General features: G+C 43.0%; 1 protein-coding gene across 12 annotated transcripts in view; it reads right to left on the bottom strand.

Moving 5' to 3' along the window:
- Positions 1-23457, bottom strand: part of LOC139563233 (aryl hydrocarbon receptor nuclear translocator 2) — a 95130-nt gene that overhangs the window by 58244 nt on the left and 13429 nt on the right. For 5 of the 12 annotated variants that reach the window (XM_071381673.1, XM_071381678.1, XM_071381668.1 and 2 more), the window contains 3 exons: positions 22541-22754; positions 22210-22242; positions 21423-21636 (listed from right to left, as the gene is read on the bottom strand). In XM_071381673.1, the coding sequence (XP_071237774.1) occupies positions 21423-21636; positions 22210-22242; positions 22541-22754 (461 nt within the window). The remainder of the gene's footprint in view (positions 1-21422; positions 21637-22209; positions 22243-22540; positions 22755-23457) is intronic. The other 7 variants (XM_071381675.1, XM_071381679.1, XM_071381669.1 and 4 more) reach the window with 2 other exon arrangements.

The raw sequence follows: 23457 nt of genomic DNA, 5'->3' as shown, positions 1-23457 counted from the left end.
TTACCATGGTTTACCATGAAGAGGATGGAGACAGGAGATGAGGTTATTTACCAGTATTATTACCATGAAGAGGATGGAGACAGGAGATGAGGTTATTTACCAGTATTATTACCATGGTTTACCATGAAGAGGATGGAGACAGGAGATGAGGTTATTTACCAGTATTATTACCATGAAGAGGATAGAGACAGGAGATGAGGTTATTTACCAGTATTATTACCATGGTTTAACATGGAGAGGATAGAGACAGGAGATGAGGTTATGTACCAGTATTATTACCATGAAGAGGATGGAGACAGGAGATGAGGTTATTTACCAGTATTATTACCATGGTTTACCATGAAGAGGATAGAAACAGGAGATGAGGTTATTTACCAGTATTATTACCATGGAGAGGATAGAGACAGGAGATGAGGTTATTTACCAGTATTATTACCATGGTTTACCATGAAGAGGATAGAGACAGGAGATGAGGTTATTTACCAGTATTATTACCATGGAGAGGATGGAGACAGGAGATGAGGTTATTTACCAGTATTATTACCATGGTTTACCATGGAGAGGATAGAGACAGGAGATGAGGTTATTTACCAGTATTATTACCATGGTTTACCATGGAGAGGATAGAGACAGGAGATGAGGTTATTTACCAGTATTATTACCATGGTTTACCATGGAGAGGATGGAGACAGGAGATGAGGTTATTTACCAGTATTATTACCATGAAGAGGATGGAGACAGGAGATGAGGTTATTTACCAGTATTATTACCATGAAAAGGATAGAGACAGGAGATGTGGTTATTTACCAGTATTATTACCATGAAGAGGATGGAGACAGGAGATGAGGTTATTTACCAGTATTATTACCATGAAGAGGATGGAGACAGGAGATGAGGTTATTTACCAGTATTATTACCATGAAGAGGATGGAGACAGGAGATTAGGTTATTTACCAGTATTATTACCATGAAGAGGATGGAGACAGGAGATGAGGTTATTTACCAGTATTATTACCATGAAGAGGATGGAGACAGGAGATGAGGTTATTTACCAGTATTATTACCATGAAGAGGATGGAGACAGGAGATGAGGTTATTTACCAGTATTATTACCATGAAGAGGATGGAGACAGGAGATGAGGTTATTTACCAGTATTATTACCATGAAGAGGATGGAGACAGGAGATGAGGTTATTTACCAGTATTATTACCATGAAGAGGATGGAGACAGGAGATGAGGTTATTTACCAGTATTATTACCATGAAGAGGATGGAGACAGGAGATGAGGTTATTTACCAGTATTATTACCATGAAGAGGATGGAGACAGGAGATGAGGTTATTTACCAGTATTATTACCATGAAGAGGATGGAGACAGGAGATGAGGTTATTTACCAGTATTATTACCATGAAGAGGATGGAGACAGGAGATGAGGTTATTTACCAGTATTATTACCATGAAGAGGATGGAGACAGGAGATGAGGTTATTTACCAGTATTATTACCATGAAGAGGATGGAGACAGGAGATGAGGTTATTTACCAGTATTATTACCATGAAGAGGATGGAGACAGGAGATGAGGTTATTTACCAGTATTATTACCATGAAGAGGATGGAGACAGGAGATGAGGTTATTTACCAGTATTATTACCATGAAGAGGATGGAGACAGGAGATGAGGTTATTTACCAGTATTATTACCATGAAGAGGATGGAGACAGGAGATGAGGTTATTTACCAGTATTATTACCATGAAGAGGATGGAGACAGGAGATGAGGTTATTTACCAGTATTATTACCATGAAGAGGATGGAGACAGGAGATGAGGTCATTTACCAGTATTATTACCATGAAGAGGATGGAGACAGGAGATGAGGTTATTTACCAGTATTATTACCATGAAGAGGATGGAGACAGGAGATGAGGTTATTTACCAGTATTATTACCATGAAGAGGATGGAGACAGGAGATGAGGTTATTTACCAGTATTATTACCACGGTTTACCATGAAGAGGATGGAGACAGGAGATTAGGTTATGTACCAGTATTATTACCATGAAGAGGATGGAGACAGGAGATGAGGTTATTTACCAGTATTATTACCATGGTTTAACATGGAGAGGATAGAGACAGGAGATGAGGTTATGTACCAGTATTATTACCATGAAGAGGATGGAGACAGGAGATGAGGTTATTTACCAGTATTATTACCATGGTTTACCATGAAGAGGATAGAAACAGGAGATGAGGTTATTTACCAGTATTATTACCATGGAGAGGATAGAGACAGGAGATGAGGTTATTTACCAGTATTATTACCATGGTTTACCATGAAGAGGATAGAGACAGGAGATGAGGTTATTTACCAGTATTATTACCATGGAGAGGATGGAGACAGGAGATGAGGTTATTTACCAGTATTATTACCATGGTTTACCATGGAGAGGATAGAGACAGGAGATGAGGTTATTTACCAGTATTATTACCATGGTTTACCATGGAGAGGATAGAGACAGGAGATGAGGTTATTTACCAGTATTATTACCATGGTTTACTATGGAGAGGATAGAGACAGGAGATGAGGTTATTTACCAGTATTATTACCATGAAGAGGATGGAGACAGGAGATGAGGTTATTTACCAGTATTATTACCATGAAAAGGATAGAGACAGGAGATGTGGTTATTTACCAGTATTATTACCATGAAGAGGATGGAGACAGGAGATGAGGTTATTTACCAGTATTATTACCATGAAGAGGATGGAGACAGGAGATGAGGTTATTTACCAGTATTATTACCATGAAGAGGATGGAGACAGGAGATGAGGTTATTTACCAGTATTATTACCATGAAGAGGATGGAGACAGGAGATGAGGTTATTTACCAGTATTATTACCATGAAGAGGATGGAGACAGGAGATGAGGTTATTTACCAGTATTATTACCATGAAGAGGATGGAGACAGGAGATGAGGTTATTTACCAGTATTATTACCACGGTTTACCATGAAGAGGATGGAGACAGGAGATGAGGTTATGTACCAGTATTATTACCATGAAGAGGATGGAGACAGGAGATGAGGTTATTTACCAGTATTATTACCATGGTTTACCATGAAGAGGATGGAGACAGGAGATGAGGTTATGTACCAGTATTATTACCATGAAGAGGATGGAGACAGGAGATGAGGTTATTTACCAGTATTATTACCATGGTTTACCATGAAGAGGATGGAGACAGATGAGGTTATTTACCAGTATTATTACCATGGTTTACCATGAAGAGGATGGAGACAGGAGATGAGGTTATTTACCAGTATTATTACCATGAAGAGGATGGAGACAGGAGATGAGGTTATTTACCAGTATTATTACCATGAAGAGGATGGAGACAGGAGATGAGGTTATTTACCAGTATTATTACCATGAAGAGGATGGAGACAGGAGATGAGGTTATTTACCAGTATTATTACCATGAAGAGGATGGAGACAGGAGCTGAGGTTATTTACCAGTATTATTACCATGAAGAGGATAGAGACAGGAGATGAGGTTATTTACCAGTATTATTACCATGGTTTACCATGAAGAGGATGGAGACAGGAGATGAGGTTATTTACCAGTATTATTACCATGGTTTAACAAGAAGAGGATGGAGACAGGAGATGAGGTTATTTACCAGTATTATTACCATGAAGAGGATGGAGACAGGAGATGAGGTTATTTACCAGTATTATTACCATGGTTTACCATGAAGAGGATGGAGACAGGAGATGAGGTTATTTACCAGTATTATTACCACGGTTTACCATGAAGAGGATGGAGACAGGAGATGAGGTTATTTACCAGTATTATTACCATGAAAAGGATGGAGACAGGAGATGAGGTTATTTACCAGTATTATTACCATGAAGAGGATGGAGACAGGAGATGAGGTTATTTACCAGTATTATTACCATGAAGAGGATGGAGACAGGAGATGAGGTTATTTACCAGTATTATTACCACGGTTTACCATGAAGAGGATAGAGACAGGAGATGAGGTTATTTACCAGTATTATTACCATGGTTTACCATGAAGAGGATGGAGACAGGAGATGAGGTTATTTACCAGTATTACTACCATGGAGAGGATGGAGACAGGAGATGAGGTTATTTACCAGTATTATTACCATGAAGAGGATGGAGACAGGAGATGAGGTTATTTACCAGTATTATTACCATGAAGAGGATGGAGACAGGAGATGAGGTTATTTACCAGTATTATTACCATGAAGAGGATGGAGACAGGAGATTAGGTTATTTACCAGTATTATTACCATGGTTTACCATGAAGAGGATGGAGACAGGAGATGAGGTTATTTACCAGTATTATTACCACGGTTTACCATGAAGAGGATGGAGACAGGAGATGAGGTTATTTACCAGTATTATTACCATGGTTTACCACGAAGAGGATGGAGACAGGAGATGAGGTTATTTACCAGTATTATTACCATGAAGAGGATGGAGACAGGAGATGAGGTTATTTACCAGTATTATTACCATGGTTTACCATGAAGAGGATGGAGACAGGAGAGTAGAAGTATGTTTCCCAAACAAAAAACCAGACCAGGAACACATTGGCTACATCATATGTTATTTCCCCTGAGAGATCAACACACCCCCACACCTGCGTATGCACACCCCCACACACTAAGACACCAACAAGTGCAAACAAGTTTGTTTGTGTGAGTGAGTTTCCTCTGCTGTGTTTGTGTGACCTCATGTTCTAACTGACGGAGGCTTGGCTGGGCTTCCAGGACAGCAGAGAACAGGCGACAGGAGAGAAGTCATCACACACACAGGGCTTGGGTTTCGGTAAATGACTTAACAAGGTGATAGTTTAATCAGTGAATTCCCAGGCTTTGTCTGGGGGAGATGACTAAGATGTTCTCTTGTTAGCAGGGAAGCTGGCGGGCTAGCTGCTGTGTATGTGTGTATGAAGCTATCCTCTGCTTCTCTCCATCTGTCAGTTGAACGCCACAGGTAAAGTTTATCCTGGAACTAATTCCATGTGAAACACTGCAGGGTAGAGGGAGAAGAAAAACACTGCTGCACATGTCTGGACACCATCAGCTGTGTTAGTGTGTTGATTTGTGTTGAGCTCCCGTTTATATAGTGTGTGTGTGTGTGTGTGTGTGTGTGTGTGTGTGTGTGTGTGTGTGTGTGTGTGTGTGTGTGTGTGTGTGTGTGTGTGTGTGTGTGTGTGTGTGTGTGTGTCTGCCTGTTATCCCCATTGGTCAGGGATGGTCTCCACTTAGTGATGATTTCAGGGAAACCGGGAGGAAATTAAGGGATCAATACACCCCACACAGGAAGGGCGATCAGCTGGAATGATGACATCCCAGGGAGATCCAAGGAAAGTGGAGCGGCAAAGACATGCAGACATTTGTAGACTGTGTGTGATGTGTGTGTGTGTGTGTGTGTGTGTGTGTGTGTGTGTGTACGCCCACTACCGTCCAGTCCAAAAAGCATGTGTTTCTATGTGTAGTGCTAGGGGTTGTTTAAGGTCTAGGTGTAGTGCTAGGGGTTGTTTAAGGTCTATGTGTAGTGCTAGAGGTTGTTTAAGGTCTAGGTGTAGTGCTAGGGGTTGTTTAAGGTCTATGTGTAGTGCTAGGGGTTGTTTAAGGTCTAGGTGTAGTGCTAGGGGTTGTTTAAGGTCTATGTGTAGTGCTAGGGGTTGTTTAAGGTCTAGGTGCACCACACACAAACACGTATGTACACACATACAGAAGGAATGTGCGGTATGTGCTGTCAAACCATGTGTGTCTATGGAGTGTGACACTCAAATGAGATAAGATAAAGCAGTGACAGGCCACTGAAGTCCTCAACAGCTGCCATGTCACTGCTGCTTCTACTGGTCGACTTTCACCAGTGAAAGAGTCAGACTTTGAAAACCAGGGTCAGTCGAGAGAAAATGGCAAACAAAATAAAAATACTTTTTTTAAATAAAATCGGGATGGTAAAACGTTTTCAGTGTAAACTTAAAAGAACTATTACCAGATATAAAGTAAGTCGGAAAGATAATGGACCTATATATATTTAAATAATATTATCTTTGAGAACTAATAATCATCAAAATAAAAACTAGACAGTCAGAGAGAATCTAAAATTCTCAATGTCATGGCACAGTGCCTCTACTGATTTTGTTATAATGTTTGAGTCACTCAGATCGCATAAGAACAAGGCATAAGCCATGGCAAAACGTGTAGAATTGCAAGATATTTGCATTAAAACAGCAAAAACACCCACACTTTGCCACTGCTGTTGAAACAAATCCTAGGGGAAACACTGAATACAGATTTGTTTTTCCTTTGCAAACCTATTTTTACTACGGTTGGCGATTCAACACAACCCAGGTGTGAACTCTCTGTGCCATTGTTCCATCTCTGAATTGCCAGGAGATACACAACAATGATGAATGTGCCTGGCTGGCACCAAGCCTCCTCTCTCCCTTAACAACCACAGCTACCCGTACTCAAATGACCAAAATAACAACATAGTTCATAGTTCCAGGGACCATAGTTACAACATCGATTAGCCCTATGGCTTAGACCTTAGAACATATTTAGCAGCTGATAGGATTTATGCAGTTAAAGGTACACTATGCAGAAATCGCTGCCCCGTTTCCTGGTTGCTAAAATTCAAATAGTTTGCGTTATTTCAGTTTGTGACAAAACAAGCAATTATAGTGTAGAGAATCATTGTACAATCTAAACCTCTGAAATATATGTTCTATAACAAAAAATATTTTATTTTCAGCTGTTTAACTTCACTAGGGTAGGGGGCACTATTTTCACTTCCAGATGAAAAGTGTGCCCAAAGTAAACTGCCTGCTACTCAGGCCCAGAAGCTAGGATATGCATATAATTTGTAGATTTGAATAGAAAACAGTTTCCAAAACTGTTTTGGAAAACAGTTTCCAAAACTGTTAAAATAATGGCTGTGAGTATAACAGAACTGATATGGCAGGCAAAAACCTGAGAAAAATCCATCTAGGAAGTGGGATTTTTTGTTGTTGTTTTCTATTGAATGCCATTACAGTATCCATTGACTTAGGACTCAAATTGCACTTCCCATGGCTTCCACTACATGTCAACAGTCTTTAGAAATTATTTCAGGCTTGTATTCTGAAAAATGAGACAGTTGATGTTGAGATGTTTCTGTTACTTGAACTCTGTGAAGCATTTATTTGGGCTGTAATCTAAGATGCAGTTGACTCTAATGAACTTATCCTCTGCAGCAGAGGTAACTTTGGGCCTTCCTTTCCTTTGGCGGTCCTCATATGAACCAGTTTCATCATAGTGCTTGATGGTTTTTGCGACTGCACTTGAAGAAACTTTGAAAGTTCTTGGAATTTTACAGATTGACTGACCTTCATATCTTCAAGTAATGATGGACTGTTGTTTCTCTTTGCTTATTTGAGCTGTTCTTGCCATAATATGGACTTGGTCTTTTACCAAATAGGGCTCTCTTCTGTACACCGCCCCCACCTTGTCAGTTGGAAAGCATTAAGGAAAGAAATTCCACAAATTAACTCAAGGCACACCTGTTAATTGAAATGCATTCCAGGTGACTACCTCATGAAGCTGGTTGAGAGAATGCCAAGAGTGTGCAAAGCTGTCAATAAGGCGAAGGGTGGCTACTTTGAAGAATCTCAAATAAAATATAATTAAATGTTATATAATTTAATTTAATAATATACATTACCATTCAAAAGTTTGGGGTCACTTATAAATGTCCTTGTTTTTGAAAGAAAAGTCCATTAAAATAACATCAAATTGATCAGAAATACAGTGTAGACATTGTTAATGTTGTAAATGACTATTGTAGCTGGAAACGGCTGATTCTTAACGGAATATCTACAGACGCCCATTATTAGCAACCATCAATCCTGTGTTCCAAAGTCACGTTGTGTTAGCTAATCCAAGTCTATCATTTTAAAAGGCTAATTGATCATTAGAAAACCCTTTTGTAAGTATGTTAGCACAGCTGAAAACTGTTGTTCTGATTAAAGAAGCAATAAAACTGGCCTTCTTTAGACTAGTTGAGTATCTGGAGCGTCAGAATGTGGGTTTGATTACAGGTTCAAAATGGCCAGAAACAAAGAACTTTCTTCTGAAACTCTTCAGTTTATTCTTGTTCTGAGAAATGAAGGCTATTCCATTCGAGAAATTGCCAAGAAACTGAAGATCTCGTACCATGCTGTGTACTACTCCCTTCACAGAACAGTGCAAACTGGCTCTAACCAGAATAGTAAGAGGAGTGGGATGCTCCGGTGCACAACTGAGCAAGAGGAAAAGTACATTAGAGTTTTTAGCTGAGAAACAGACACCTCACAAGTTCTCAACTGGCAGCTTCATTAAATAGTACCCACAAAACACCAGTCTCTACGTTAACAGTGAAGAGGCAACTCCGGGATGCTGGCTTTCTAGGCAGAGTTACAAAGAAAATGCCAATAAAACAAACAAAAAGATTAAGATGGCCTAAAGAACACAGACACTGGACAGAGGAACTTTGCCTATGTCCCACGCCACATTTTTCTAACAGAAACCCTGACACACACACACACACACACACACACACACACACACACACACACACACACACACACACACACACACACACACACACACACACACACACACACACACACACACACAGGAAAATAGAATCCATCTCTCCCCATCTCTTTCTGACAGATTAAACTCAGAGTGAAGCCATGTGAAGTGAATCCAACTGTATACCTACCACTCCACCCCCCTCTCCATCCCCCTTTCCATCCCACCCTCACACTGACAGAAGGAATGGAGGTTGAAGCATTTCATCTCTCACTTTGCCAGCGGGTCCTCATTCACTTTCGGCCTGGTCCAATCCCTATTCATATAATATGCATGCTCATCCAATCAGTAACCTCGGCATGCAAATAGCTCATTAGTCATGCGAGGGAGGAGTAACCGGGCTCACTCAATCTCTGTGAAACATGAGGCTAATCACACACATAAACACACACACACTCCATCACTGTGAAACATGGGGCTTATCACAGGCTGATCAGGGGCTGATGCAGGCTAAATATTTTATCTGGAGCTGTTTTCCACTCCAGGACAAATGATCAGGCTACACTGAGAAGACACCAGCTAGGAGATGAAATCAGTTAAATGTTCCAATTTCAGGGGAGAATATTCTACCCCCATGCAGCAATCAGTGTTAATCTGAGACGTGTGGTTTGGGAGGCGACGGGAGCATCCGTGTGTCAGAGCGGAGCAGAAATGTCAGCAGAGTTTTACATGGGGCGGCTCAGAACAGATGAGGGGGAACTCGGAGAGGGGCTGCATCCCAAATGGCATCCTATTCCCTATATAGTGCACTACCTTTGACCAGGGCCCATAGGACCTGTGTCAAAAGTAGTGCACTTCATAGGGAAAAGAGTACCATTTGGGAAATCATTTTCAATTGAATTTCACACTGGGAGCATGTTGTTAGCACTCTGTAGGATTACTGTTTCACTCCCACTCCAAAACCAAAGTTTAACGAACATTATTAGAGATGAGTACATGTCCCACGCCTTCTGTTTCAAAAATGACTACTTGAGGACTGAAAACCTCTGATAACCCTGGATAACCCCTAACACTCCTATCAACGACCATAACCATGTATAGACGCGTCTCAGATTAACACCGATTGCTGAACGGGGGTATAGAACAGGATGGGACCATCACTATCTGTCAGAGAGTTGGGGATAGAACAGGATGGGACCATCACTATCTGTCAGAGTTGGGTATAGAACAGGATGGGACCCTCACTATCTGTCAGAGAGTTGGGTATAGAACAGGATGGGACCATCACTATCTGTCAGAGTTGGGTATAGAACAGGATGGGACTGGCACTATCTGTCCGAGAGTTGGGTATAGAACAGGATGGGACTGTCACTATCTGTCAGAGAGTTGGGTACAGAACAGGATGGGACTGTCACTATCTGTCAGAGAGTTGGGTATAGAACAGGATGGGACTGTCACTATCTGTCAGAGAGTTGGGTATAGAACAGGATGGGACGATCACTATCTATCAGAGAGTTGGGTATAGAACAGGATGGGACTGTCACTATCTGTCAGAGAGTTGGGTATAGAACAGGATGGGACCATCACTATCTGTCAGAGAGTTGGGATAGAACAGGATGGGACCATCACTATCTGTCAGAGTTGGGTATAGAACAGGATGGGACCGTCACTATCTGTCAGAGAGTTGGGTATAGAACAGGATGGGACCATCACTATCTGTCAGAGTTGGGTATAGAACAGGATGGGACTGGCACTATCTGTCAGAGAGTTGGGTATAGAACAGGATGGGACTGTCACTATCTGTCAGAGAGTTGGGTACAGAACAGGATGGGACTGTCACTATCTGTCAGAGAGTTGGGTATAGAACAGGATGGGACCATCACTATCTGTCAGATTTGGGTATAGAACAGGATGGGACCATCACTATCTGTCAGAGTTGGGTATAGAACAGGATGGGACCATCACTATCTATCAGAGAGTTGGGTATAGAACAGGATGGAACTGTCACTATCTGTCAGAGAGTTGGGTATAGAACAGGATGGGACGATCACTATCTATCAGAGAGTTGGGTATAGAACAGGATGGGACTGTCACTATCTGTCAGAGAGTTGGGTATAGAACAGGATGGGACCATCACTATCTGTCAGAGAGTTGGGTATAGAACAGGATGGAACTGTCACTATCTGTCAGAGAGTTGGGTATAGAACAGGATGGGACGATCACTATCTATCAGAGAGTTGGGTATAGAACAGGATGGGACTGTCACTATCTGTCAGAGAGTTGGGTATAGAACAGGATGGGACCATCACTATCTGTCAGAGAGTTGGGTATAGAACAGGATGGGACGATCACTATCTGTCAGAGTTGGGTACATATGTATTACATATGCTAACACATCACATTGTACACAATGATAGATATATTAGATTTGTTGATGTACATTTTTTGGGGTGGCCACAATGTACCATTGGTCCTTATGGGAGAAATAAGGAGTTATAGACCTGAATTGACCTCCTCAACAACCTTCTCTTCCCATCACTATGACTCCCATCACCAAGCTGCAGACAGCAACAACTGCTCCAAGCAAAACAACAGTAGCCTGAACTGATCTGTCTGGTCTCTCTCTGTCAGCGAGCTGGCAAACACACTTGATTCTAATCATGCACATACAGGCAGGCAGGCAGGCAGGCAGGCTAACGCTAACACACACACACACACACACACACACACACACACACACACACACACACACACACACACACACACACACACACACACACACACACACACACACACACACACACACACACACACACACACACACACACACACTTACATCAACTACAAAACAGGGAGAGAAAGAAGGCCAGACAGAACAAAACATAGTTAGTTTAGTTACACTAGGTTTCACAATGGGCCAAGGCTCTAATGCTCTGACTGACTTCAAAGGGCACGTGTGTGTAAGTGTGTGTGTATCAAAGTCAAATCAAATCAAATTTTATTAGTCACATACACATGGTTAGCAGATGTTAATGCGAGTGTAGCGAAATGCTTGTGCTTCTAGTTCCGACAATGCAGTAATAACCAACAAGTAATCTAACCTAACAATTCCACAACTACTACCTTACACACACAAGTGTAAAGGGATAAAGAATATGTACATAAAGATATATGAATGAGTGGTGGTACAGAACGGCATGGCAGATGCAGTAGATGGTATAGAGTACGGTATATACATATGAGATGAGTACTGTAGGGTATGTAAACATAAAGTGGCATAGTTTAAAGTGGCTAGTGGTACATGTATTACATAAAGATGGCAAGATGCAGTAGATGATATAGAGTACAGTATATACATATGAGATGGGTAATGTAGGGTATGTAAACATTATATTAAGTGGCATTGTTTAAAGTGGCTAGTGGTACATTTTTACATAATTTCCATCAATTCCCATTTTTAAAGTGGCTGGAGTTTAGTCAGTATGTTGGCAGTGAGGCAGTGAGTGTGAGTCTCTATGTGTGTGCGTCCTCGATATTCTCCAGAGGGAGAGAAGAGTGTGTGATGGTTGTGTGTTGTGGACCATTAGATTCAGAAGAGGGGCTGTTGAGTCTATGTGAGGACAGATTGATGGTGGTATTCACATGGCTACAGTGTCCTCTAGTGGACAGTTATTGTATATCCCTCTTAGTCAGATACAATACAGTGTCCTATGGATGCACACCTTTCTTCCAGGCAGGGAAACAGTCATTCCTGTTAGTCATCCTAACCAGAGAGGTCTTAACTATCTTAACTATTGATGAAACAGTTTGGAGTAGAATTCCATAGCTAAAGTACAACTTACTGAGCTATATTCAGAGGGGTTGGGTTTAATGCGGAAGACATATTTCAGTTGAATGCATTCAGTTGTGGAACTGACTAGGTATCCCGCTTTCCCTTTATAGGATGCAATAGAATCTGTCACGGACTTCTGGGAATGAGAATAAGAGTGAAGACCACGGAGCCGTCAAGAGAGTTGGGAACAGAACAGGATGGGACCATCACTATCTGTCAGAGAGTTGGGTATAGAACAGGATGGGACCGTCACTATCTGTCAGAGAGTTGGGTATAGAACAGGATGGGACCATCACTATCTATCAGAGAGTTGGGTATAGAACAGGATGGGACTGTCACTATCTGTCAGAGTTGGGTATAGAACAGGATGGGACCATCACTATCTGTCAGAGTTAGGTATAGAACAGGATGGGACGATCACTATCTGTCAGAGTTGGGTATAGAACAGGATGGGACCATCACTATCTATCAGAGAGTTGGGTATAGAACAGGATGGGACCATCACTATCTGTCAGAGAGTTGGGTATAGAACAGGATGGGACTGTCACTATCTGTCAGAGTTAGGTATAGAACAGGATGGGACGATCACTATCTATCAGAGAGTTGGGTATAGAACAGGATGGAACTGTCACTATCTGTCAGAGAGTTGGGTATAGAACAGGATGGGACCATCACTATCTGTCAGAGAGTTGGGTATAGAACAGGATGGGACTGTCACTATCTGTCAGAGTTGGGTACATATGTATTACATATGCTAACACATCACATTGTACACAATGATAGATATATTAGATTTGTTGATGTACATTTTTTGGGGTGGCCACAATGTACCATTGGTCCTTATGGGAGAAATAAGGAGTTATAGACCTGAATTGACCTCCTCAACAACCTTCTCTTCCCATCACTATGACTCCCATCACCAAGCTGCAGACAGCAACAACTGCTCCAAGCAAAACAACAGTAGCCTGAACTGATCTGTCTGGTCTCTCTCTGTCAGCGAGCTGGCAAACACACTTGATTCTAATCATGCACAGGCAGGCAGGCAGGCTAACGCTAACACACACACACACACACACACACACACACACACACACACACACACACACACACACACACACACACACACACACACACACACACACACACACACACACACATCAACTACAAAACAGGGAGAGAAAGAAGGCCAGACAGAACAAAACATAGTTAGTTTAGTTACACTAGGTTTCACAATGGGCCAAGGCTCTAATGCTCTGACTGACTTCAAAGGGCACGTGTGTGTAAGTGTGTGTGTATCAAAGTGTGAGTCTCTATGTGTGTGCGTCCTCGATATTCTCCAGAGGGAGAGAAGAGTGTGTGATGGTTGTGTGTTGTGGACCATTAGATTCAGAAGAGGGGCTGTTGAGTCTATGTGAGGACAGATTGATGGTGGTATTCACATGGCTACAGTGTCCTCTAGTGGACAGTTATTGTATATCCCTCTTAGTCAGATACAATACAGTGTCCTATGGATGCACACCTTTCTTCCAGGCAGGGAAACAGTCATTCCTGTTAGTCATCCTAACCAGAGAGGTCTTAACTATCTTAACTATTGATGAAACAGTTTGGAGTAGAATTCCATAGCTAAAGTACAGCTTACTGAGCTATATTCAGAGGGGTTGGGTTTAATGCGGAAGACATATTTCAGTTGAATGCATTCAGTTGTGGAACTGACTAGGTATCCCGCTTTCCCTTTATAGGATGCAATAGAATCTGTCACGGACTTCTGGGAATGAGAATAAGAGTGAAGACCACGGAGCCGTCAAGAGAGTTGGGAACAGAACAGGATGGGACCGTCACTATCTGTCAGAGAGTTGGGTATAGAACAGGATGGGACCATCACTATCTGTCAGAGAGTTGGGTATAGAACAGGATGGGACCGTCACAATCTGTCAGAGAGTTGGGTATAGAACAGGATGGGACCATCACTATCTGTCAGAGTTGGGTATAGAACAGGATGGGACTGTCACTATGTCAGAGAGTTGGGTACAGAACAGGATGGGACCATCACTATCTGTCAGAGAGTTGGGAACAGAACAGGATGGGACCGTCACTATCTGTCAGAGAGTTGGGTATAGAACAGGATGGGACCATCACTATCTGTCAGAGAGTTGGGTATAGAACAGGATGGGACCGTCACTATCTGTCAGAGAGTTGGGTATAGAACAGGATGGGACCGTCACTATCTGTCAGAGAGTTGGGTATAGAACAGGATGGGACCATCACTATCTGTCAGAGAGTTGGGTATAGAACAGGATGGGACCATCACTATCTGTCAGAGAGTTGGGTATAGAACAGAATGGGACCATCACTATCTGTCAGAGAGTTGGGTATAGAACAGGATGGGACCATCACTATCTGTCAGAGAGTTGGGTATAGAACAGGATGGGACCGTCACTATCTGTCAGAGAGTTGGGTATAGAACAGGATGGGACTGTCACTATCTGTCAGAGAGTTGGGAACAGAACAGGATGGGACCATCACTATCTGTCAGAGAGTTGGGTATAGAACAGGATGGGACCATCACTATCTGTCAGAGAGTTGGGTATAGAACAGGATGGGACCATCACTATCTATCAGAGAGTTGGGTATAGAACAGGATGGGACCATCACTATCTATCAGAGAGTTGGGTATAGAACAGAATGGGACCATCACTATCTGTCAGAGAGTTGGGTATAGAACAGAATGGGACTGTCACTATCTGTCAGAGAGTTGGGTATAGAACAGGATGGGACTGTCACTATCTGTCAGAGAGTTGGGAACAGAACAGAATGGGACTGTCACTATCTGTCAGAGAGTTGGGTATAGAACAGGATGGGACCATCACTATCTGTCAGAGAGTTGGGTATAGAACAGGATGGGACCGTCACTATCTGTCAGAGAGTTGGGTATAGAACAGGATGGGACTGTCACTATCTGTCAGAGAGTTGGGAACAGAACAGGATGGGACCATCACTATCTGTCAGAGAGTTGGGTATAGAACAGGATGGGACCATCACTATCTGTCAGAGAGTTGGGTATAAAACAGGATGGGACCGTCACTATCTGTCTGTTGCGTCAAAAAACAGAACACTCAAAACATGAGCACAATGGCAGCTCTTCCTTTAAAGAACTCCAGGCCTCAAGAGGGCAGATAACCCCAAAACACGGGTGGAACAAAAAATTAAGCCAGGATTTCTGGAGGGACTACTTTTACATGCGCACCTGGCAGATAAGCATGGGTATAAAATGTTTGGTCCTCAACATACACACAGCTCATTGTTCAACCCTAAAGACGCAACTGGTATGTAATGTTTGGAATTATTTATTATGTTGCATCCAGTGCTTAGCACAATTTACATGTTTAACTCTGGTAGGAGTGGTGACTTTTGTTGTGGATATTTTCTGACCGCAGAAGTAATTGCTAGAAGTGCTAGATTAAATTGTTTAAACGTTTACTTTATTCAAAGCCATGCTTTGTTGCTGTGTCATGCATTGTTTAGTGTAAAATAATGCATGTTTATTCTCTGTTTAAGGTTATCAACCTATTCCTATTCCCTATTCCTCTGTCATTCAACTACTCTATTCAACAAATCAACTGTTTCAACATATTCAACAAATGGCATCAAAACCATAATAAAATACTGGAAAGGAAATGAGTTGTCCCTTTGCATCCTTCACGGGTTGAGCAAGCCGTTTTCAAGTTTGGGCAGAGCTGAAATAATTATAACACCTAGACAACTTGACAGTTGGGTATAGAACAGGATGGGACCATCACTATCTGTCAGAGAGTTGGGTATAGAACAGGATGGGACCATCACTATCTGTCAGAGAGTTGGGTATAGAACAGAATGGGACCATCACTATCTGTCAGATTTGGGTATAGAACAGGATGGGACCATCACTATCTGTCAGAGAGTTGGGTATAGAACAGGATGGGACCATCACTATCTGTCAGAGAGTTGGGTATAGAACAGGATGGGACCATCACTATCTGTCAGAGAGTTGGGTATAGAACAGGATGGGACGGTCAATATCTGTCAGAGAGTTGGGTATAGAACAGGATGGGACCATCACTGTCTGTCAGAGAGTTGGGTATAGAACAGGATGGGACCATCACTATCTGTCAGAGAGTTGGGTATAGAACAGGATGGGACTGTCACTGTCTGTCAGAGTTGGGTATAGAACAGGATGGGACCATCACTATCTGTCAGAGAGTTGGGTATAGAACAGGATGGGACTGTCACTGTCTGTCAGAGAGTTGGGTATAGAACAGGATGGGACGGTCAATATCTAAATGTTTTTCTCTCTAGTTGTGTCTGTTTAGCGCGGTTTCCTCCCAGTTGTGTCTGTTGTGTCTGTTTAGCGCGGTTTCCTCCCAGTTGTGTCTGTTTAGCGCGGTTTCCTCCCAGTTGTGTCTGTTTAGCACCGTTTCCTCCCAGTTGTGTCTGTTTAGCGCCGTTTCCTCCCAGTTGTGTCTGTTTAGCGCGGTTTCTTCCCAGTTGTGTCTGTTTAGCGCCGTTTCCTCCCAGTTGTGTCTGTTTAGCGCCGTTTCCTCCCAGTTGTGTCTGTTTAGCGCGGTTTCTTCCCAGTTGTGTCTGTTTAGCGCGGTTTCTTCCCAGTTGTGTCTGTTTAGCGCGGTTTCTTCCCAGTTGTGTCTGTTTAGCGCGGTTTCCTCCCAGTTGTGTCTGTTTAGCGCGGTTTCTTCCCAGTTGTGTCTGTTTAGCGCGGTTTCCTCCCAGTTGTGTCTGTTTAGCGCGGTTTCCTCCCAGTTGTGTCTGTTTAGCGTGGTTTCCTCCCAGTTGTGTCTGTTTAGCGCGGTTTCCTCCCAGTTGTGTCTGTTTAGCGCGGTTTCCTCCCAGTTGTGTCTGTTTAGCGCGGTTTCCTCCCAGTTGTGTCTGTTTAGCGCGGTTTCCTCCCAGTTGTGTCTGTTTAGCGCGGTTTCCTCCCAGTTGTGTCTGTTTAGCGCGGTTTCCTCCCAGTTGTGTCTGTTTAGCGCGGTTTCCTCCCAGTTGTGTCTGTTTAGCGCGGTTTCCTCCCAGTTGTGTCTGTTTAGCGCGGTTTCCTCCCAGTTGTGTCTGTTTAGCAAGGTTTCCTCCCAGTTGTGTCTGTTTAGCGCGGTTTCCTCCCAGTTGTGTCTGTTTAGCGCGGTTTCCTCCCAGTTGTGTCTGTTTAGCGCGGTTTCCTCCCAGTTGTGTCTGTTTAGCGCGGTTTCCTCCCAGTTGTGTCTGTTTAGCGCGGTTTCCTCCCAGTTGTGTCTGTCTAGCGCGGTTTCCTCCCAGTTGTGTCTGTTTAGCGTGGTTTCCTCCCGGTTGTGTCTGTTTAGCACGGTTTCCTCCCGGTTGTGTCTGTTTAGCACGGTTTCCTCCCAGTTGTTGAAGGTGATGTGGAACTTCTTACGGTTTGTTTTTATGTTGTATTTGTAGCATTTATTTTGCCCGCTAGGGGCTCACTAATCTTCCTTCAACTGGGAGTGCATCAGCTACTTCGGGAGGCGTGAGTTTTGCATCCGGGTGACATGGAAGTCCTTCAGAGTTGGTGCTGTATTATACACTGAGTGTACAAAACATTAGGAACACCTGCTCTTTCCATGACATACACTGACTAGGTCGAATCTAGGTGAAAGCTATGATCTCACTTGTTAAATCCACTTCAAATCAGTGTAGATGGAGGGGAGGAGACAGTTTAAAGAAGGATTTTTAAGCCTTGAGACAATTGAGATGGATTGTGTATGTGTACCATTCAGAGGGTGAATGGGCAAGAAATGAAATCCGGTGAAATTGCAGAGCACCAAATTCAAACTACAGTATTATAAATATTTAACTTTCATGAAAATATACGTGTAATACATCAAAATAAAGCTTAACTTCTTGTTAATCCAGCTGCTGTGTCAGATTTCAAAATGGCTTTACGTCGAAAGCTCACCATGTGATTATCTGAGGACAGCGCCCCGCATACAAATGCATGACAAATCATTTTTCAACCAGGCAGTTGCGACATGAAAGTCAGAAATAGCGATATAATATATGCCTTACCTTTGAAGATCTTCTTCTGTTGGCACTCCAAAAGGTCCCAGTTACATTACAAATGGTCCTTTTGTTCGATAAAGTCCTTATTTATATCCATAACTCAGTTTAGCTGGCGCGCTTCAGTCAATAACCCACCGGTTTCCCTCCATCAAAATGCATACAAAATGAATCGTAAACGTTACTAATAGACTTATCCAAACAAGTCAAACAATGTTTATAATCAAACCTTAGGTACCCTAATACGTAAATAAACTATACAATTTAAGACGGAGAATCGTTATTGTCTTTACCGGATAAACAAAAAGAACGCGCTCTCGTCCATGCGCATGGAAACACTACAGCCAAAATGGGAGCCACTTAGAAAAACTACAACTTCTACCTAATTTTTTGCAAAAACCAGCCTGAAACTCTAGTGGAAGCCCTAGGAACTGCAATTGGGAAGGATTTCTTCTTATAAAAGTGACAGCTATTGAAAACAGTGGTAGGATGAATTGTTTTTGGGGGGGAATGGTTTGTCCTCGGGGTTTCGCCTGCCATTTCAGTTCTGTTATACTCACAGACATTATTTTACCCTAGCCCAAAGAGGTTAAGACAAAACATTTGCTTTTGAATGGGGTATGGTAGTAGGTGCCAGGCACACTGCTTTGAGTGTGTTAAGAACTGCAATCCTGCTGGGTTTTTCACGTTCAACAGTTTCCCGTGTATCAAAAATTATCCACCACAGTAAGGACATCCAGCCAACTTGACACAACTGCGGGAAGCATTCAACATGGGCCAGCTTCCCTGTGGAACGCTTTCCACACCTTGTAGAGTCCATGCACCGACAAATAGAAGCTATTCGGAGGGCAAAAGGGGGTGCAACTCAATATTAGGAAGGTGTTCCTAATGTTTTGTACACTCTGTGTAGTAGTGGTGATGCTGTTTATGTTGGCCTCCTCCAGGACGCTGGTGTTGGTGTGTCTGTCCTCGCAACTGATCCTCAGGATTTTTCATGAGGATCTTCGGAGGTGTTGTTCCAGTGCTTTCAGGTATCTACTGTAGGTGGTCCATGCGCTCCGTCTAGCAATGTGGGAAGGACAACAGCTTTGTAGACCAGTATTCCGATGAACTTGTCAGGGCAGCTGTATTTTAGTGTCCGGCAGAAGTGTGGCGTAGAGGCCTTCACAGGTTCAAAAAGTTGAACCCGTTCCGAAATGGACCTGGGGCTTTCCAATCCGGAACAGATATGCATATTTTAAAATAGGAGACCCGTTCCGTATAGACCTGGTCGGCTCCAGACCCGGTCCAACCGAGTGAGGGAAGCAGCAGAAAAGTACATTTTTAAGCTACTTTATTAACTCAAGCAGATGAAGCGTAAGGGAGCGGAGGTAGAGAAAGGTGACGCTCTAGCAGGGGCCATGCTGTGTGTAGTACGGTTGGGCGGTTTCTAGATTTTCATATCATACCGTCCTCCTCTCATTCCGGGGTTTACGGTATTACCGGCTTAGTGCATAAGGGGGTGCCAAAAAAAAGACCATTGGGCATCCGTTACCTGAATGCTAACAAAATTAGCACAAGTAAAAGTGCATTTCCCTGGAGGCTGTCAGCTAAATATGCTAACGAGCGCAAAAGAGCGAAAATAAACAAACTTGCAAAGACAGACAATCCAGCTCATAAAGTTAATTTATTTAACCAGGCGTGTCAGTTAAGAACAAATTCTTATTTACAATGACGGCCTACCCTGGCAAAACCCAGACGACGCTGGGCCAATTGTGCACCGCCCTATGGGACTACCAATGACAGCTGCATGTGATGTAGCCTGGATCCAGGGAGCTGCTGCGCCACTCGGGAGCCCCGATTTAACTAAATTCTTATTTACAATGACGGCCTACCGGGGAACAGTGGGTTAACTGCCTTGTTCAAGGGCAGAACGACAGATTTTTACCTTGTCAGCTCGGGGATTCGATCCAGCAACCTTTCAGTTACTGGCCTAACGCTCTAACCACTAGGCTACCTGCCTGCCGCCCCCCCTCCTACCTACATATATAGGTAGGAGCTACCGAATGTAATGTTTTGTGAGTTTGGACATTTACAAACAAATGTGAACGAGAGACAATGTACAAATTAACAAAGTTTTGTCTGCTCTGAAGCAGCATGTGTACACGCTGTGTCTGTCTGGAGTTGCTCGGGACGAGAACGGAGAGGAGACAAAAGCAAGGAAATCAAAAGATATCTGTACAGCTGCTACTGCTAACTAATCCAAAGGGCTTTGACTTCTCAAACAGAAAGCTTACACAACATGATGGCCCGTCATCTTATTAATTCAGTAACTTACTTAACTAGCAAGTTAAACTCAAAGGTTGCATTAACGCAGAATTCTTCAATTTTTCACGAAGGAAACAATATATAAAACACGTAAGAAATCTCTTGCTGCATTTTGTAAACGCAGATCCCCAAAAATATTTTCTGCTCGGCATCAGACTATTTTTGTGCGTCAGTTGCACTTCTCCACTCAGATGAGAATTCACAAACGGGGCATTCTATCAGCAGACAGCGCTCTTTACTGATGTGTAGCTTTTTCACCGGCCTTGTCCCCGCCACTTCTCTTGTAGCTGGCGTGCTTTGAAGATCATATCTGCAGTACCTCTGGACGGGCGGAAGCCACACTGCGATTCTGAGAGTACTTCCTCAGACAGGGGTAGCAGTTGGTTGGCAAGGACACGTGCAAGAACTTCTAGCTATGTGAACAGTGTTATTCCTGAATGGTATAGCGGACCAATATTCCTACCTATCGTGGAGTTCTAGCTTGGGAAACTGCAGCATTCCTAAGCAGCATTCCCAATCAACATTGCTACCTCTGACATGGAGTTCTAGTTAACGGAATAGCAGTATTCCTGAACAGTATTGCGAACCAACATAACTTTCACTAGGGAATATCAATGTGTTCAGCAGTATTCCTACCTGTCATGGAATTCTCTGAGGTGCTGAGCTGTTCCCGCAACTTGTCCACGTCGTCAGGATGCACCTGCTCATACAGCGTGCTGCCAAACCACTCCGACTGCGGGTGGTTGAGCACCGGCGTCACCGAGTCAGACACGTAGATCACGCGGCCTGTCTCCGCGGCGACCACAAACAGGAAGCCGTCGGCCGCCTCCAAGATGAGGTGCTTCAACTCCTATTGGACAAGAGGAGAAAAGAGAAACAGAACACACACACGTGTGTGACGGCAGAGCAGAAACACACGTCACAGTAAAGATGAGGGATATACAGTATTGATTGACATACCATTGGTGAAAATCCGGGACAAACAGACACACACGCCAAGGGCAGAAGCAGGGGACATGACAGACAGCCTGCAAAAGCTTTATTTATTTCAAATTGATAAGATCAATATGCTGACAGGAAATTGTGTCAGCGGATATCATTTGTAGAGCTGCACAGATGTGCAGACCCCAACGTACAGAACCCAAATGCAGAGTCAAAGAGAACAGAACAAAACCAGTTCATAGACTCACCTTTTCAGTTTGGCTTTGTACTAGTTTATTTATGTACTCTTTTTTCATCTCTAATTCCTATGTGTTTGTATTCATTTTGATCATATTATGCTGCTTTTATTGCCTTTTATGTTACTTTGTCTTTTTATTGTTTACTTTTTAATGACTATTATTACTATTTTATTATGTACAGCACCTTGAGTTGCGGTCTCTGTATGAAATGTGCTATACAAATAAAGTTGCTTTATTATTACCTGTTTGCTGAGGAGGAGGGTTTGTAGACCCTGCTAAATTACTCATACAGACACACACACACGCAAAACGCACACACACACAGATACGCGCACATCAGCCCCCATGACCAACCCACCCACAAAACACACACACATTGGTCGTGTTCCAGGCCGACTACATTGCAGTCATTGCATGGCATCAACCAATGGTCGTGTGCCATTTCATCGACAGTTGGGTTATCAGATTACGATATCATACGATGCAGTTAGCTTAAACACCTTGTGAGATCTGGTAGTTGTCTGCAATGTAGTCAGCCTGGAACGCGGCCATCGTCACCCCCACCTATAATACCTGTTCGGTCAGGAACGAGGGCTTGTACGCCCCGTCAGTGGACGTGTTCCCGGTCCCTCTCATGGACTTCATGTGGGACACAGCCATGCGGAGGATAGTCAGTTTGTCTGGCTTGCGGGCCAGAGCGCTGCAGGTGGGCACCATGTCCGACAGCTCCGTGATGTACTGGGTCATCTTGTTACGGCGACGCCGCTCTATCTCGCTGTGGTTCTCTCTGGAACAGAGAGGAGGATTTAGACACATAGGGGGACAACATAGGCGTCACTGGTTGTCAGGGGTGGGGTTATCACACGGCTCCAGATCAGAGCTGTAGACACCCGGGGGTCGTGGTCGTCACGGTGGACAGGTGGCCACGGTGGACAGGATATAAATGTAAACATAATTTCTTATCTTTAAATTCACAAATCAGTGAAAAGTATGGAACAGACAGAAGGGGTCTTTGATTTGGTGTGTGTTTGCATTTGTTTTAACATTGATGTGTATGCACCATAACCCTAAACCCAATTCTGATTTCATGATAATGCAGGTTTTTTCTAACATGAGCATCCAGTGACAACCATATGCATATACCAGTGTTTCCCCTAGCAGTGCTTAGGCAGGACGGGCTGCCTACAAAATCATTCGCCTCCATTGGTTTGAATTGGAACTTTGGGTGTTAAAAGCTTAGTATGTTAGTTTGATACAGTAAGGTAAACTCTAGTGAACCGACTTCAAACTTGGTTGTTCAACACCTACCTATGGCTGGATACACACTTTTACTTAAACTGAATTCATTGTCAGCCATTCTTGGAGATAGGAGTACGTGCACGTACTCTAAGAACCATAATACTCTGTACTAGAGAAGACTAAAGGGAAGTTAGGAGAAGAGAAGTTATTCAGTTGCTTTTCAGCGTTTGAGTTTGTCTTCTGAGGACATA

Source organism: Salvelinus alpinus, chromosome 33 (genome assembly GCF_045679555.1).
Source record: "Salvelinus alpinus chromosome 33, SLU_Salpinus.1, whole genome shotgun sequence".
Classification (NCBI taxonomy): domain Eukaryota; kingdom Metazoa; phylum Chordata; class Actinopteri; order Salmoniformes; family Salmonidae; genus Salvelinus; species Salvelinus alpinus.
This window is presented reverse-complemented; position numbering and strand designations above follow the sequence as displayed.